Genomic DNA, 18984 nt, shown 5'->3' with positions numbered 1-18984 from the left:
GCCTCAAGGGCGTTCAAATGGCGAAATTCGTGTTTTTTGCATTTAATCATGGTTTGCTAAAAAAAAAAAAATGAATCGCAAAACGAAAAGTTGTTTATCAATGATGTAGAGCATGAAAAATAATCTTCACTCGAATATATGCTAATGCAACATTTAATCGCATTGTTTGCAAGTGAAAATTGCAACTACATTATTTTTCAATGAATGTTTATTAAAAATGTTAAAACAACGTTTGCGAATCATCGAAAACGTGCGTTAAAAATGGTTTGCTCGTTTTGTCACCTCGCCGCAGCTTTTTTTTATGACATGATTTGGGCCCCTAATGTTAATTAGAAGCGAAGATATAAATTGTTTTTAAAAAATTGAGTACTTTTTTCATGGAAATACGGTTATTTGAAAAGTTGTCCTTAGTTGCAAAATGAAAAATATTTGCAACTTAATGAAAAAAAAACAAACATTTTTTGTTGTTTCATCAACTATAAACGCTCGAGTATAAACTTCAGTGGCGAAACCCTATGTGAGATTTTTAGATTGACGCTCGCAGCAATAACAAAAAATAATATTTAAGAAACAACAATATCGATGTGATCAAAAAAATCAGTGAACATTACTCAATAATGAAGGTCTCATTATCGGGTTTTCACATTCCAAAAAATTTATTTCTTACCGTTGAATTAATTATTGAATTTTTAAGGAGAATCTTAGTCTATTGACTGGACAATTTTTTTTTTAGTCTGAATGAAAGAGGTTGCACATCTGATTGTCCAAATTTGGTCTTTTTTGATTTTTGGAACACAGTTATTTATTTCTTTATCTTAATTTTTTATTTAAATAGAGTTGAGTTATAAATTAATTAAATTTCTTTATTTTAGAAATGAAACATGGAGTTCAATTACCGTTTTTAAAGTCACATTGACAGTGTGACTTTTAATTTAAATAATTATGATTAAAAATATAGTAGTCGTTGATATTAATACTTTACTTTAATTCACCAAATTTCAGGGCGATGTCTAATTGTTTAATTTTTAACGCTTTAATTGAAACTTATTTAATCTTAATCAATTGAAATCGGTAAGATCTTTCTATAATTTTTAAAGCTTAATTGCATAAGCCGAAGTTAGCTAATTATTGAATATTAAATAAGATTCTGATATTTTTAAATTTGACTTCACCTTTTGGTTTCCTCGTCATGGAGACTTCTGCCGCTGTCTTGTTCCAATTGCAACTGTTTTATTTTAGAGTGCTTAGGATATGGCTGTTTGTGAATTCCAGGAGTAAAAACATTAAAATGAAGAATGCCATCTACTGCCAAAGGCTTTCTCTGTTGAGTGATTTGATATCCTGCCTGTTGAATTGCAACACAACAATTTTAAAAGAATGAAATTGTGTTAATTAAAGAATTTGAAACAAGCCTGATAATTTCAAAAATCATACTACTGTGCTCTCCAATTCAAAAAATCAAACCGTTAAAATTTGCAAGTCTACCAATTAACAAAAATTGATTTAAGTATTTTTTTCATCACTGATGTAGATGACATAGAAAAAAATTAAAACTTACAGGTAAATCGGCATAAAAGTAATGTTTCCTGTCAAAGTGGGAAACTTCGTTTATTTTGCAAGACAGAGCTAAAGCTGTTGTTATCCCAGCTTCGACGCATCTTTTATTTAAAACCTAAAAGGGATCAAAATTGAGTAAGAATAGAAGCTAAAATAAATTTGATCAATTGTGAGTAAACATAAATTATGATATATGATTTGAGAAGAGGAAATATTTTTAATACTGGTAATGTTCCTGGAATTGCTGCGTCAAAGAAAGAGACTGCAGAATTTATTGGACTTCCGAAAGACGTCCCAGCTCCAGAAAATAATTTTGATTTTGCTGATATTTGTGCGTGAACTTCTAATCCAACGACAGGCTTCCAATTTTCTCTGCAATTTATAATCAAGTCATTTAAAAATGTAAATAAGAACCTTCGAAGCTGAACATTTTTAATTTGAAACATTTAAAATTTAAACTTAAGCATTCACAATTGTAAATTTTAAACCCCAAATATTCAGGATTATAGCAGAGTTGCTACAAAATCTTAATTTCAAAATTCCCTGACCAATTTTTTATTTTCCCTAACTTTTATAAATTTGTATTTTCAGTATAAAAACAAACCTTACGCATAAAAGTGTTTTTAAAACACTCCCTTTTCTTAAATAGTAAAAATAATACATTTTCTCAATTGAAGCCTCAAAAATTGTGTGGAGGTTCCATTAATTGATAAACGGATTAAATCGGAATATGTTGAAAAATTATAATTGAAAATTTAGTTCATTAATCTATAAGGAAGAAAAATATTAATTTTTAACAATTTAGTTTAATTCTTAAACAATACAAACTAATTTTCAAACCAAAAAGAGGAATTTTTAACAAAACAGTTAAATTTTCAATCAAGACAAATTTTTTAGTAAATAAACAAAAGTCTCATCTAAAATGTTGGTTTTTAAGCCCAGAAGAAGAAATTTTCTGCAACAGTTGACTTTGCAACCAAATATATAAATTTTTAATGCAAAACTACAAATTTTCTACCAAATTAATTGAATTTTTAACCCAAAAAAACGAGTTTTCAACCAAATAAATAAATTTTCAATTAAAAAAGGTAAATTTTCAAGCATAATTAAAAGTATATAAATTTTTAGCTAAAAAAAGCAATTTTCAAATAAAAAATGAATTCGCAATCAAAATGATTGAATTTTAAAACAAACAAAAAACGATTTTGTAACCATATAGTGGTATTTTCAACCCAAAAGATGAATAATTGTATACCTAAGTACAAAGCTTCCTATATGAAAATGCAAAAGACCAATCTTGAAACAAATACATGAATTTTCAAATAAAAAAGATACATTTTTGAAACAAAAATAGAATAGTTGAATTTTCAGATAGAAAAAAGTTTCAAACAAAAAAAAAAACGAATTTTTAATCAAATATTTTAATTTAAAACAAAAAAATATAATAACCAAGAAAAGGACGCTTCAAGTGATGAGATAATTTTTTTACCAACAGGACGAACTTGCAAGAAAATATTTGAATTTTTAAGCAACAAAATAAATTTTTCACTTAAATGATGCATTCTTAAAACAAGGAATTTTTAACCATATAGTAGAACTTTTAATCCAACAGATGAATTTTCTATAAAAATAGACACATCTACATGCAAATACATTTTCAGTCAAAAATAGAATAGTTACATTCAGATACGAAAATACATTTTTAATCAAACGAAAAAGAATTATCAAAAAAATAGTTAAACTTTCAACCAAACAAAAATAATTTTTTAACTAAAAATAGAATGGTTAAATTTTCAGATCGAAACATAAATTTTCAACTAAAGAATTAGTTTTTAAACAAAAATAAAATAGGTGAATTTTCAGTCAGAAACATAAATTTTAAGCCAAAAAAGAAAATGGATTTCCAAAGATATAATCACATGTTTAAGCAAAAAGGATGAACTTGCTACTTTGCTATGCAAAATACAAATTTTTAAGAAAATAGTTTAATTTTAACCTACAACAGGTAAATTTTCAGTAAAAAAATATATCCAACCAAACAATTGAATTTTCAATCGGGAAGATTTTAAAAATAAAAAACAACAAATTTTTGTACACAATATGGAATAGTTAAATTTTCAATTAAAAAATTAATTGTCAATAAAAAAAACCTCATTTCCAACCCAGGAATTTAATTTTCAACCGAAAAAGTCCACTTTTAACCAAGATGAATTGTCCAACAAAAAATATTTATTTTTAACAAAATACATGAATTTCGACAAAATATTTGAATTTAAATACAAAATAGTGGAATAATTACATTTTAAACAAAATAATACATTTCGAAGAAAAGAGGGTTTTAACTAAATGACGAATCAACAGAATGAAGTGAATTTTTGACAAAGTAGTCCCACGCATTCGACTAAGTAATAATGCAATGAAAAATGTAATAGGATATTTCAACCAAAAAATAAAATCGGTTTTAATAAAACAGTTGAAACTCCAAATAAAAAGAATGACTTATTAACAACACTGTTTGATTTTCAACAGAATAATCAAATTCCTTCAACTTCAGTTCATCCAAATTTCGAAAAACAATGCTACTTTAAAATATTATATAAAAAATTCAGCGGAAAAATTGCATTTATTTAAATTTTGTAGGTCTAAACAAATTTCAGGCTAGCGATCCAGTTTAAAAAACAGTTATAAATATTTTTTATAATTAAAAATTGTAACATTACTAATTAATAATCAAAGTTTAGGTACTTACCCAATTTTGAGCAATTCTTGCACTTTTGTAGCGAAAAGTCTGGCAGGTCTAGTCTTTTCAGGAGACGTTTTAATAAATGGATAAATACATTTTGCCAGCTCCATAATCGCGAAATGTTCCAAAAATCAACTAAAAATATTTAGTTGAATCAAAATGGTCGAAAACTTTATAAATATTAAACAAAATCTACAAAATGAAGATATAAAATGTAAGGTTATATGGGTTACATTATTTTGTAAGGTTAGGTTGTCCAAAGAAAATCATTTTTAAAAAATCTTACAGGCAATTTTGCCTTAAGGATAAGATTATGATTGTGAATACTTAATTTATGCACAAGAAAACCAAATCAAATGTCATTATTAAGGTTATTAAGGCTTAATAATATTTTTTATATTTTTGTTGTCTGCTGTCATGTTAGCGATTTTTCGTCTGCCACGGAGTCGAATGTCGACTGCTAGAATTCAATTGAATTTCCCGCGCAGGAATGACGTGTTTATTTCTTAAATTTTCGACGTTACTTATCGAATTTAGAAATAATAAGAAATTACCTGAAAAGAGACAACAGAACACAAATAATAATTAACAAAATGAACAATATTTTATGGTAAAAGCTTTTTAACAAATCTACAAAAAAAGCCTATTTTTCTAAAACTTGTTTTTTACGAGAGTCACCAGAGGGACGTAGTGTCCACAAAAGAAAACACTCGCCGGGCCAAGGGCGCGAAGCATTGACGTGTACGCAGTTTCTTTCAGTTTTCCTCAATTTTCAACGTACACTATTCTAATTTAGCTCCTGATTATTATTCATGATAACCCCAGTTTGATAAGAAATACTTTCTTCGTCTGTCCAGAGTCTCCGGAAGTTTTGAAGAGCATCGATCCTTCATGCCAGGACGGACGAGGATGATAAGGTTATCACCGTGTACGTTAATTTTGGTGCATTTTACTCAGATCCCCCATCGAGATCATGTATTCCTAATTTAAAAAGAAAATCTCCACAAGCCCGAGTGAGGAACCTAGGGCAAAAATGAAGCCGACGATGACGGCGAACCAAAATAATCCGGTGTTTGCTCGGGTCGGTTCCGCGTTGTTTTATGGGGTTTCGTCGTTTATGATCACCGTGGTGAACAAAACAGTGTTGACGACCTTCGGTTTTCCGTCATTTCAATTTCTGGGCATCGGACAGATGGTAGCGACGATATTAGTCCTCTTCATCTCAAAGAAGCTCCGCTACGTGGACTTTCCTAACCTAGAAACTTCCACCCTGACCAAGATTTGGCCGCTCCCTATCATCTACATCGGCAATATGATTTTTGGACTTGGGGGAACAAAGCAGATTAGTCTTCCAATGTTTACTGCACTCAGGAGATTCAGCATCCTTATGACGATGATCGCAGAATTCTACATTCTCGGAATCAAGGCTCGAGCCTCCATCCAGGTAGTTCATCTTCTGTTTTCGAGAATTTCAAAAGGGTTTTCTATATTGAGAATGCTACTGTGTCTCAGATATTTGAGCATTTTTATTTTTTATTTGTTTTTCAATTTTAAACTAATTGACGGGTTTTAAAATCCCTAGGGATTCAATAAAAAGCAATCACTTTGAACTCTATTGATTTTAAATTATCTTGTAAAGTTTTAAACTCAAATTAGTTATTTCTCTACTATTTAAATTCCAAATTGAAGCCTAGGTCTTATCACACTATTTGATGTTTTTTTTAGCAGTGACACTATATTACTATTTTTTGGGAAATTAAATTTAACGTCGAATTTTCAAGAAAACAGTTGAATCCTTAATCAAAACAAATTAATTTTAAACTAAGAAGTTTAATTATTACCAGAAAATATGAATTTTCAGTAAAATACATACATTTCTAACAAAATCGTTCGATTTTTAACCAAGAAGAATAATTTTCTACCAAAAATACGAATTTTCAACGAATTACGTACATTTTCATCGAAATGGTTTGAACAGTGGATATCAAGGTGGCTACCCATCTAGTTTTCAAAAATTCCAATTAGAAAGAATATAATTTTGAGTGTTAGAAACAATCATACTTTAAAGGTTCACGATATTTCTCGCAATATTTTTAATTCTGCAATTTTTAACGGTGAAAATGACAGTGATTTTTGTTGACAGAAGTCACATATTTGAGCAAAAAAAGCTATCCAATCGTTTTGAAAAACAGTTAAATCCTGGAGGCCTTGAAACGAAAGTTTTTTTCTTAAATTAATTTGTAAATTAATTTTTGGAGATTTTGAATTTTTAATTTTACAATATTGTTTTTTAAAATTCTAATATATTGAAAATTTCAGGACAATTGCGTTATTAAATATTCTAAAACTTCATATTAAAAGCCTTGATGGTTGATTTTGAATTTCATAATCTTATATGTAAATATAAAGCTATTTTTATTTGAAAAGCTTAAAATTTCGTTTTTTATCATTTAAAAAAAGATTTTAATATTTAATGTAATATCCTGAAATTGTTCGATTTTTAGTTTAAACAAATAAGTCGTTTCAAATTGAAAAATAGTTTATTTTAAAATTTCAATAATGAATAATAAAGACTAATTCAATTCATTTTGTGACGATACAAAAATTTGTATAGTCAGCGTTAATGTTAAATTATAATTTCGTTATGTAATAACAATTTGAAATTCTAGAATTTCAGGAGCTTTAATTTCGAAAAATTCAGTTTAGTTTTCAATTTCAAATTATTCATTTGTATACTAAAAAACGAACGTTTTAAATAAACATTAAAGTTCATTTTTAATACTTTTAAAATATGAACTTAGAAAACTAGACATTTTGTTAGAAAAATTAAGGTAATTTTTCATTGCCCAGTTTAGTTTTTCAAAAATTGTATGAAACTATTTTTTCAAATTTTTGATACTATTTTTTATCTTTGTAGTGAGTTCAAGGCCTCAAAATGTCTGAATTTTCAATGTTTTTTTGAAACGCTATGTTTAACAAGCTATTAAAATCATTTTTCTCTTGGCACTTATAATTATGACAAATTGTTTGGAAAATATACTCATTATGATGAGTAAAACTGTTACATTTCAAATTCAATTGGAAATTATCAATTTTTAATCTCGTTAATTTCATATTATTTAATTCCACATGTCTTAAAGAAAGTGTCTACACGTACCGAAAAAATCGGAATATTTTTACCGAAATTTTGGTCAAACTTTAAAAGTTGCTTTAAATTATAAATTATTAAATAATTGTACATCATTTCAAACTTCAGCTACATGTAAATTTTTTAGTACTATTAAATGTCCGTCTTTAATAAATCGCTTTTTATAATCAGACATTAATCCATTCAGATTATAAACCTTTTGGAGAACGTTTTAACGATTTCAAATTTGAATATTTTAATGGATGAAGTAAATAAATTTAGTTTAAAATTTAAAGAATTTTAATGAAATAAGTTACTCTATCTTGCTGTCTCAATACAAATGTTGTCATATTTTATTTGATAAAAGTAGTCCCTCGCTGATCTGACATTATCTTTCAAATTAATTTTCAACACATAAAGAATGCTCATAAACTCGCAAATAAAAAGGAAACAGTAACATTCTGATTATATACATGCATTAGGACGTAGAGTAACGTACAAATTTCAGAAAATGAAGGACTTTGGTGTCCTTTTATTTTATTTTCCGCATAGAAAGCAGCTGTATAAAATTTGGGTTCGATACAAAAAAAATTTCTTATCATTTTTGCTAAAATTTTCCAGAAACCCCGTAAAAACTGCGTTTTCCTTGATTTACTTTAAAGTTATTGCTTGCACTGAAAAAAATGTTGAGACAGAACACGTAGATCTCTATGACATACATATTTTTTAATATTCATTTTTTGTTGTTGAAACAACCCTTCTCGAAAAAAATAAAAAAATCGGTGAAAAAAGTCAACTAAATTTTGTTGATATTTTTCAAAAGCAGTGGGCATTTTTAATTTTCCCTCAGTGGATTTCGTAAAAAATATAAATCACCATTTTTATTTCTTAATACCCCTTATTTGGTAGTGTTTTTTGCTATCCAAAATTTCACAAAAATTAAACTAAACATTTTGTTTTAATTTGCCTTTGACCATTGGTGGAAAATTTTTTATAAATAAATGTGAACAACTACTACCATTTTTACAGAAAAATAAGAATAAATACACCAGAAGTTACAGAAAATTAATACTGTTTCTAATTATTGGACGAATTTTGTACTTTTTTATACTATTATATATTTTTTTAATGGTAGTTTCAATATTTAGCAAGATAGTATAAAAGAATTTACAATTTTTTAATCCAAAAGGTTGTTCTTTTTCGACCTAGGACGATAAAATATTATTTAGAACACTGCAAGGAGATAATTTTAAGGTTAATTTTGGTACAAAAATGTACCAAATTTATCTGAATAATAGGAAAATGTTGTATTTTCCTGTAATTTGTGTTGTAATTTATTGTATTTAGTTGTTTTCTGTAATTATGTTTGGGGTGGTTAAGGGTTAAAATGGTGATATATATTTTTCAAGCTAGTAAGTAGTATTACGCTAGTAAGTTAAATTTTTTTCACCCTTTTTTCGATTTTTCTCGGGAAGGTTATTCAATGAAAAAATGACTATTTACAACCAAAAAGATGTGTTTTATAGGTATAGGGGATCGATAGGGGTAAGTGTGATATTAAATTACAAAGTTATAATTTGATTAATGATATTTAAAATATTTGACAAGATGCTTGTTTCAAATTTTGCGGAAGTTATCTTTAGATTTTCTATTTTTCATTTTCGCCTTCTTTTATCAACAAAAACATATGTGAAGAAATATTTTCAACTGTTTTCCCTCGATACGGGTGTGATGCATGATAAAAAACACTGAAATTCAAATGTTATAAGATTGTACTGTCCCAACTGTTAAAGAAAAATCCACTGATTCTTACAATGTATGTTTACTTTCATTTTTTTGTCATTCGTAAGAATATTATTAAAAATAAACAAATTTAATTTGGTATGAAGGTTCAGTGATATTGAAAAATTTGCCTATTTGGAATTGTATGATTTCTAAATTAATTAAAAAATTATTTATCTGTGTAAATGTATATAATGAAATATTATTTAATTATTAATATGTTTTAGTACATTTTAAACATTTAAATCTCGAAAATTTTACAGATTTTCGTATTTTAAAATGAAAAAGAAAAACAAAAAACAAATCATAATTACCCTAATCTTTATGCTGTAACCTACAAAGTTGATAAATAATTTTTTTAAATTTATCATGTTCTCTTCATCACACTTTTACCCCTATCGACCCTAATTTTGAATTAAGTCAAGGAAATTGTTTTTTTTCCCCCTCGATTTTCCTGGCAATTTTGGCAGCATTCCTCAGAATTTTTGTTTGTCGTCAACAAATTTCACAGATTTGCTTTTTAGATAAAAAGGAAAAGAATATGTCCCTCGAGTCTTTCATTTTCTGAAATTTGCATTGTACTCTAGGTTCTAACCTGCAGCTTTTTGACAAAATTCCCTGGGTAATATGTCTTGTTTAAAACGCTACATCCAGGTTAGTGTATATACCATGGTTTTTGGTGCTCTTCTGGCTGCCTCCAATGATCTCGCCTTCAACTTAGAGGGCTACATCTTTATTATTTTCAACGACATCTTCACCGCAGCCAATGGTGTCTACATGAAGAAAAAATTGGACTCAAAGGAACTTGGAAAGTACGGCTTGATGTACTACAATTCCCTATTTATGATCATACCAGCGATCCTCATAGCCTGGTGGTCAGGTGATATTGAAAAAGTAACCGGATTCGCATACTGGAGCGATCCTCTCTTTCTTCTTCAATTTTTACTCTCGTGCGTTATGGGCTTCGTACTTTCATACAGTGTGATTCTGTGTACACTTTATAATTCGGCATTAACTACCACGATTATCGGATGCTTAAAAAATATTTGTGTTACCTATCTCGGAATGGTTATAGGAGGAGATTATATTTTTTCATGGTTAAATTTCATAGGACTTAATTTGAGTGTGATAGGTAGTTTAGTTTACACGTGGGTCACGTTTCGGAGAAAGGTTGAACCTGCGGAAGCAAAATATTCTCCATTGAGAGAAGAAATCAATTCGAAAGTTGAAATTGTATGATCTTTAGCAATCCTTCTCGTTTGAGGAGGATCGATTTTTAGCTATCAAATAAGCCACTTACGGAGTGAACGTAAATTGAATCATTCGAAAATACCCAATTCCTCATCATTCTTTTTAGTAGAGGCACCGATTAAAATGAAAGACCATGGATCTACATTTTTAAATTTTGGATGAGAAATCTTGTTTCGTTTGTTGAGTGCATTTATTGACTAATATTCTATGATCAGTATTTTCAATTACCAAATTTTTAACTCTTTATTGATGTAAATTCTTTTTTTTAAGCGAGTAAATTACTATAGAGAAATGTATTTAATTATTTTCTCATCAGCTACTTTTCTAAGTCTAGCTGATGATGTAAAGTTTGATGGATGTCCTTCAGAGATAGGAAATTTATCTTTAGAAGCAATTTTCAACCATTACGCACAATAGATAGAATTCAGTTTCAGCATTGCAGAATCATTATTTACAATTTTACTTCTTATTTTCATTCCTCATAAAAATTCAGCATAATAAAAATATTTCTACAAACGAAACGCTAATCAAGATTCCTATCGCCAGTATTATTTTCTAATCTTCGAGAAATTACTTTTTATTGTTACTGCAAATTACCTGTTAATTGTTAATGAACGATTTGAGAATTATGTATTTGAAAACATGTCACGTATCACTGACTATTGTGTCAAATATTCATAAGTGCAATACAAATTTAATTTAACAACGGAAAATCTCATAGAGAAGTACAATTTGCTCTGAAATAAGAATTGCTTTTAGTTCATTGAAAATCTCATGATAGACCATATTGTGGTTTTATAAATAAATTATTGCATTGTGAATGCAAATGGTTGGATAGACAAATAAGCTGTCTAGTCAGGAATATAGACCGTCTGAGCTGCTTGCCATTATAATTATCTTACTTTAGATTTTAGAGTACGTTCTAGTTACGTATCTGCATTCAGGAAATGCCAAAAAGTTATCTTCGATAACCCATAGTGCTTTCGGAATATTTATTCGGAATGGGCGTAAGCGCATAATACAAATGTCAGAAAACGGAAGGCCCAGATGTTGCATTCCTTTCGTTTTCAAGTTAAAAGCAATTGTGTAAAGTTTAGACTTAATTAAAAAGATATTCGCAGGAATTTTGTAAAATTGCACAGAAAACACGAAAAGGAAAAAAAATTTCTCTTGATTTTCAAAATTATTGGCTGTATTGAAAAATTATTTCAATGAAGTTTGTAGATTTCTATGAAATGCATCCTTCTTGTTCGATTACTTTTTTCATTAAAACAAACTTTCCCGAATATTTCTTGCCTATTTTTATATTTTATTGTAGTTTTAATATTTTACAAGAAAGTATACAAGAATGTGCAGTTTTTCCATTAACACAGTATAATATAAAATTATAGTGGTGGGCGAAAACATTTTTATAATACAACAAATAAGTTTGAAGTAAATCAAGAAAAATATGTTTTTTTTTCACGGTTTTTCCGGGCTATTTTGGAAGAATTCCTCAGAATTTTTTTTTTCTTTAGAATTAAATGTTACAAGCTGCGCCCTAATATACGAGTAAATACCATACTTTTAGCTTCCTTTACCTTTACTGAATATTTATTTTACACGTAAATGTTCCTAGAATAAAGAACCCAAATTGTGGGGTTTAATTGGCTTATAGAATTCAATTTGAAAATATTTGTACAAAATAATTCTAAGTGTTGCGTAATTATTGTACTAATTTATATAGGTTGAATTGCTTTAGGTTGAATTGCTTTAGCTTGAAGCAAATAGGAATGAAAAAATATGATTAAGGGAAATAATCCTCGATGTTTTCATACAATTTCTATAAATTGTAAATAATTGTACATAGAAAAATGTTAAAACTCTGTTATTATCGAATTTTAAATGCAAGGAATTTTTCTTTTAACAAGTAAATTTATTAATTATGGTGCCTCTGGAAATGGACTATTATTGAAAGCAGAAAGTAATAGGTAACGAAAAATCAATTTACGATCACTCATTGCGGATCTTCAATTGTAAGAAATCTCACTTTTTAGATAAATGTACATAATGTTACTATTTAGAATTTCAATCGAACGATTTTAAAGAAAATAATAATTATATTTTTTATATAATTAAAATTATAATTTAATGATTTTTTAGGCCGGGAAATAACAGTGAAATTATTCTTTGACCGGGAATTTTACCAGTTTTTAAAGATAAATATATTCAGCTACTTGAAATTTCACGAATTTCATATCGCATGGTATAATGCAGTTTAAAATAATACTTTTATATCTTTTTTCTTCTTTGAGAAATTATTTACAAATTTATAATAAGTTCGATTTCAAATTTTTTTAAAGTTAAGTTAAATCGTTAACTTTTATATTATAATATCAGTCAGTTTACAATGTATATTTCTAAAATATTCTACATAACAACTTTTATATTCAAGATGTGAATATTTGAATAGTATATTTTTAATTTAAAGAATTTTGAAATGCATTTTTAAAGACTTGAACAATTAAAAATTAAAAGGATATAAAATAAAAAAATATTGATAAAATTATTCAGTTGATCAACGGAACAGTAATTAATTCTAAAATACGATTCGTAATCCGTTAAAAGTTAAACTGTTTCAATTCGCAACCTTCAACAGTTAAGCAAATGTAAACGTCCGTTTAAACCTTTATAAACTATTTTCAATTTTAAAATGAATTCAAATTCTAGATTCATAATTGAACTCTTCTATTAAATTTAAAATTATATTCAAATATTTTTTCAGTCTAAAATATTCCATTATTAATCCATTCAGTTTAACATCTTTTAGTTAAGAAAGAGAACAATCATTTTGTTATTAGGAGTACCTGTCTGTTCACTTAAAATCAGAAATTGAATCGTTAAATTTTCCAATAGTTAAATTTAAACTTGGAACGTTAAAATTTCAATTGCTCTATTTAAAAAATTGTAATTTGTAAGTGAAATTGTTGAATTTTGAAGTGTAAATAACATATAAACACTTAATAATTGAGAACAAAAAATTTATAAGCTTTTTAAGAATTGTGAAAAGTTTTAGAAAAATAAAATCATTTTCTTTAGATTTCTAGGAAAATTGAAACTGTTTTTTTAATTAAAAAAATTAATTTAAAGAAAATATTTCAAAATATCTCCAAGAAAATTAAAAACAGATTTTAAATTATTGATCATTTTGAAATAAAATTTTGAAGCTATTTAAGGATTTTCAAAGGTTTTAAGGTAATAACGAATTTTTCCTGATATTCTTGGGGAAATTTTTTATTATTTTGTATACTCAGAAAATAAGTTGAAGAGTATATTTAAAAATATATCAAAACAATAAAAAATGTTATTGCATGAAAACAATTGAACCATTATTGATTTAAAGCTGCTTAGAATTAAAATAACAATTGAACAATTATTGTTTTGAAACTGCTTAAAATTAAAATGATTTAACTTGTAATGTAAAAAATGCTCTGTTTTAAAAAATATAATCGTTTAATTGATAATTTTTCTACCTTAAAATTATATAATTTGGAAAATGTACTTTATTGATTCATTTTTCAATTTCGAGCATTGAAAATGATGACGTCGAATGTTTTTAGTTCCATTGATCGTGAAACATTTTTGAGGATTGGGAAAACCCGAGGAAATTACCGGAAATTTGTTTCTCTGGTTAAAAAGACCACCCTGAGAATATTCTAAACTTTTTTTTATTTAAAAAAGCTGTAATTGCTCAAATCTTTCGATTTTTTTTTTAATAGCAGATATTTTTAGTTGAAATTTAAAATCTTTCGATTGAATTAAATCGTGTGTATGAATGAGAATTTAGAATGCAAATAGACGATTATATCTGCTACATGTACCAAAGCAAAGTTACTGCTGCCAGGATGACGTGCCATAGAAAAATGGCTAACTAGACCAAATGAATTCGTAGCTTGATTTCATAATTGTAAAATTGTACGATACATTTTGTTAGTGAGAAACCTTATTTCTACGTATGTACATAATTGAATAGAATAAATCTTGTTTATAGTCAACTGGCCGAATGTTACTTTTTCCTTCATCGGTTTCAGGTAGTTTCATGTTCCGAAGACTTTACAGTCAAGAGGCCTACAAGGAGTTTTTTGCAAAAAATCATGTGGCTTTGACTCCATTGCAGCGATCGGTTCTTGCAGCCGGTTCTGCTGCAATTTCGTTGACGAATCCATTTCGAGGGGATATGATAGCTTGTCTTGGAGAAACTACTGGTGAAAAAGCATTGCTTCACTGTTTGAGAAAATTGCAAGCCACGCCGGAAGGACAACGAATTCTTGATCTGAGGCCTCGAATTCATTCAACTACTGTCGATTTATTGGCTCTCAAAAATTTGCCAGATGGAACTGTTGGAAAGACTTATTCTGATTTTTTAGAAGTCAATGTAAGATCAGATTTTTTAGGTCTTGTTAAGGCCATATAGTACTTAACTGATTCTTACCTTAACGACATTTTTTCCGCTACAACTTACGTTCGCACGAAAAATACAAAAAATGTCCAAAAATATATATCTTTTTAATTCCGTTGTGCTTTTCATTTAATTTCTAACATTTTTCGTCCGGGGATTTCAAAAATTTGTGGAAGAAAAATGTAGCCAATCACATGATAAGATGGAATTCAAAATAAGTTTGATTTCAACTTCTTTTTAATGTTAAGTGTAATTTTTAGATTTTTAAATTCTGAAATCATTCCGTTTGAAATGCGCAATTCTACAATCTTTTACTTTAGAAATTTTCAATCAGATTTAAGATTTTTTAAAATCTAATATATTCCCTGCTGAGAGTTAGACAAAATTCGATTTTTCCTTAAATTTTTAACAGTTGGATTTGTAAAAGATAAAAACTCAATTTTCTTCAACTTTTAACTGTTGAGAATTCAAGCATAAAGCGAATTTTGTATTAAAAATAATTAGATAGCGATTTTAACGATAAAAATTAAATTGTTTCAATTTAGAAGCCTTAGTAATCAAACAAGTTTTAAATGTCTGAATGAAACTTTATAAACTATTTTTCATTTAAAAATAACTTCAAGTAAGTTCATAATTAAACGCTTTTATTGAATTTGAAACCCTAGTAATGATTGTTTTAGTCTAAAATATTACATTTTAATTCTATTCTTTATGCAATTTTTGAATTAAAAACAGAACATTTTTTAATATTTAGAAGTATTTATCCGTTCATTTAAAATGTGCAGTTGTAATTCAAATATTAAAAAAGGTACAATTTGAACCTGAAATTTTTGAAATATCCTTGAATATTAACAATTTCAGCATAATAATTTAAACTTTCCACGTTACAATTTGTATTGTTCCATTTATAATTTTTCTATGAAAGTATTGAATTTCGGTCCATAAGTAATAATTAAACAATTATAAATTCAACATGACTCAGAATAAAAATAATTTAGCCTTTAATCCAAAAAGTGTTCATTAAAAAATAAATTTGTTATCGTTCAATTTTTAATTTTTTTAAACTTTGAATTGATTAAAATTAAATAATTTTGAACATTTTCAAATTTGTCTAGCGGAATTTAATTAAAAAAATTTAACTTTAAACTTTTAAAAGCATCTGTTTTAGTATTTTAATTCGGAAAAGTGTTTGTTAAAGTAGGAATCGGTTATGTATTACATGACATTAAACATTTTTCTTTGTGGTTTAAGCAAAAAATTAATTCGTTAGATTTTATTAGTCTTTTTTACTTGTGACTAGTACTTTTGTGATTTTTATGTATGATATGAAATTTCTGTCAATTAAAAATGAGTTAGAAAAAATTATAATGTACAAAAATATTTATGCTTTAGTCACTTATTTCTTTTTTAGTTTTTTTCTTAGATTCTGATTCGAAATAAAATATAAATGTTTGCCCAAAAAGCATTTAAAGTTGAGATTTCTCTAAACCAATAATTTTACAGAAAAATGTATTACTTAAACTGCAAAAACTTATTTCAGACACACTATTTTAATTGTTTCTTTTTCATCAGTGAAACTTCCTACAATTTCTAAAATTATATTTTTTAAATACTTAAAATTACTAAAATAAACTTCTTGCAATTTAGTTCTAAATGATATTTGGAAAAAAGAATTGTTTTCCTAAAGTTTAAAATTTCATTTCAAAATGCATATTTCTTTAAAAACAAAAAACACTTTAATTATTTTTAAATTTCTAATACATGTTTTAAATTTTCTGATTCTCATTGGGAAACCAAAATTAAAAAGCAAACTTAGAAAATAAATGTGAAAATTCAAGTTTATTTAAAAATCGTGTACTGTGTTACTTATTAGAAAACAATTTTGTTCTATTTCGATATAAATATTGGTTTTAATTATTCAATACAAATTATTGTCTGCCAATACCTCCAAAAAATAGAACAAAAAAGAATAATTATAGAATCTTTCAATTAAAAAATAAAAATTATTTCAAAAGCATATCAAACTCGCCAGTCAATGATGAGGAAGAAAAAGAACAATATATTTTCAACAAGTATTTTTAATTTATAAAAAATCCGTTCAAAATCTCAAATATTTCTGTGACAAATTCTTATTTCAAATTGTGCATAGAAGACTAATCTGAAAATCAGATACCTTCTGGTTAACAATTTTGTTTAGACATTTCCTCAGAATTTCCTAACTTATATATTATTGTTAATTTTGTATACACTCTTCAAAGAAGACGGTTGCTTTTAAAAATTTACAACTTATTGGCTCTAAATTAAATCAAGATTATAAACAGTTGTGTCTTTTATATCTACACAATCATTACAATTGCGACAATCTGAGAGCTGCATTTATAAGACATATTAAATAAATTATAAATAATATTTATAGATTAAAAAAAATGTTTACTTGTGAATCATTTAACTTTTAAGAATAGATATAATATTTTTTACAGGATGTTTCACCCGATTCGAGGCCACCCGTTCGATTTGTTGAAGATTTCGAATTATCCTACGTTATGCAAAGATATCGAGAAGTTCATGATATTTTCCATGCCATGCTTTTAATGCCAACGACGATGCTTGGAGAAGTGGCTGTAAAATGGGTAGAAGGTTTACAATTACAACTTCCCATGTGTATAAGTGGTGCAATTTTTGGTGCAGTTAGACTTCGACCAAGGTGATTGAAAATTAATAATTAAATTTTCCACACGGATTTCAATTAAGAAACAAAAATTCAATTTGATTTATAAGCCTTCTTGAAAGCTACAAACCTTCAAAAAATCCTTTTCTTAAAATATTATCGTAACGATATCTCGTTTATATTGTTGTTAAAAACCTGCTTAGATGTTTTCAGTTTGGGACGACTGAAAAATCCAGAAAATTAAAAATTCTGAAAAAAATATTTGAAAAAGAAAATTCCTGAAATATATAATCCTGAATTGGAAAATTTACGAGTAACAAAATTCTCTAACAGTTTACAATATTTCTGACTTTGAAAATTTCCGAAAAATAAAATTCGCGACAGAAAATTTCTGAATTGTAAAATATCCCACGGTTTCAAATTCCTGAACCTAGAAAATTTACGAATTTAAGCAATAAAAAAATTGTTTTTAATAACTTATATTAATTTATGAAATATATAGTAATAAAATATTTTGACAAAAGAAATTTTTTTAAATTGTTCATTGAATTTTAAAAAATTTTTTAAATTAAGAATAACAATCATTACAAAAAAATTCAAATGACATTTTTGTTGTTGAAAGATTACACAGTATTTGTTAAAATTATTGTTTTATCAAATTCAAACAATCATTTAAAAAAATAAATTGAACATAAAAAAAGCTTAGTTTATCAACATTTTTCATCATTGCATTTTTAATGAATAAATATGTTTGTTGCCAAAAAAACTTTTTTAATGAAACATATTTGATAATTTTGTAATGTCTTTTCTTAATTTTCATAGATGAATTTTGAATGATTTTTTTATTTTGAAAAAGTACTTTTAAGAGTAAATTGAAAAATATTTCCATAATTGTAAAAAAAAGGATATGGAAGACTTTAAAGCATTTTTTGTAAGGTTACAGGATTTTGAAAAAATTCAAAACTAATTACATGTTTTCAAAAATTTAAATAAATTTAAAACAAAATACAGATTTTTGTAGATTTTTAAATATAGTCTTGAGGCCAATAATCAAATTAATGTGCAGAATTCCTGAAAATCTCCGAAACGTTGGCCTTTATTTTTTGCAAATGTTTTTTTGCTGTGATTTGATAATAATAATAATAAAAAGTACGAAAGAAATAAAAAAAGAGAAGGAAGGGGCTTTGTTTGGTTGCCTTTTTATGTTTCTTTCCTCTTTTTTATTTTTGTTTAAAGAGGAAAATTCTCTTCTTTTCTTTTTTAGGAAATTTTTTTTATCTTTTTCAAATTTCAATAGGAGCACCTTATGTTGGTTGTATAAAGGAGGAGGGTCGGTAAGGCCGGTTTTTGGCCTAATTTATTTTTGGACCAAAAAATCTGAAAAAATCATGGTAGTATCTTATAAGTATCCCGAGTCG

General features: G+C 26.8%; 2 protein-coding genes across 6 annotated transcripts in view; one reads left to right on the top strand and one right to left on the bottom strand.

Moving 5' to 3' along the window:
* The window catches only part of LOC117169588 (glutamyl-tRNA(Gln) amidotransferase subunit B, mitochondrial), a 12546-nt gene extending 7789 nt beyond the window's left edge, over window positions 1–4757 (bottom strand). Inside the window, exons 1-5 of one of the 4 annotated variants that reach the window (XM_033356033.1) lie at window positions 4534–4757; window positions 4307–4435; window positions 1782–1929; window positions 1559–1672; window positions 1173–1345 (exon numbers count right to left, since the gene is read on the bottom strand). In XM_033356033.1, coding sequence (XP_033211924.1) covers window positions 1173–1345; window positions 1559–1672; window positions 1782–1929; window positions 4307–4410 — 539 coding nt within the window. In that variant the 5' untranslated portion in view covers window positions 4411–4435; window positions 4534–4757. Of the gene's footprint in view, window positions 1–1172; window positions 1346–1558; window positions 1673–1781; window positions 1930–4306 lie in introns of all 4 variants that reach the window. The other 3 variants (XM_033356034.1, XM_033356035.1, XM_033356032.1) reach the window with 3 other exon arrangements.
* Window positions 4758–5027: 270 nt separating this feature from the next.
* The window catches only part of LOC117169565 (UDP-sugar transporter UST74c-like), a 16634-nt gene continuing 2677 nt past the window's right edge, over window positions 5028–18984 (top strand). The window contains exons 1-4 of one of the 2 annotated variants that reach the window (XM_033355995.1): window positions 5028–5607; window positions 7218–7220; window positions 14531–14874; window positions 17379–17602. In XM_033355995.1, coding sequence (XP_033211886.1) covers window positions 5334–5607; window positions 7218–7220; window positions 14531–14874; window positions 17379–17602 — 845 coding nt within the window. In that variant the 5' untranslated portion in view covers window positions 5028–5333. Of the gene's footprint in view, window positions 5745–7217; window positions 7221–9863; window positions 13397–14530; window positions 14875–17378; window positions 17603–18984 lie in introns of those variants that run through there. The other variant, XM_033355994.1, reaches the window with a different exon arrangement.

Source organism: Belonocnema kinseyi, chromosome 3, assembly GCF_010883055.1.
Source record: "Belonocnema kinseyi isolate 2016_QV_RU_SX_M_011 chromosome 3, B_treatae_v1, whole genome shotgun sequence".
Lineage (NCBI taxonomy): Eukaryota > Metazoa > Arthropoda > Insecta > Hymenoptera > Cynipidae > Belonocnema > Belonocnema kinseyi.
Note: the sequence above shows the minus strand (reverse complement) of the source record. Positions and strands in the feature narration are given on the sequence as shown.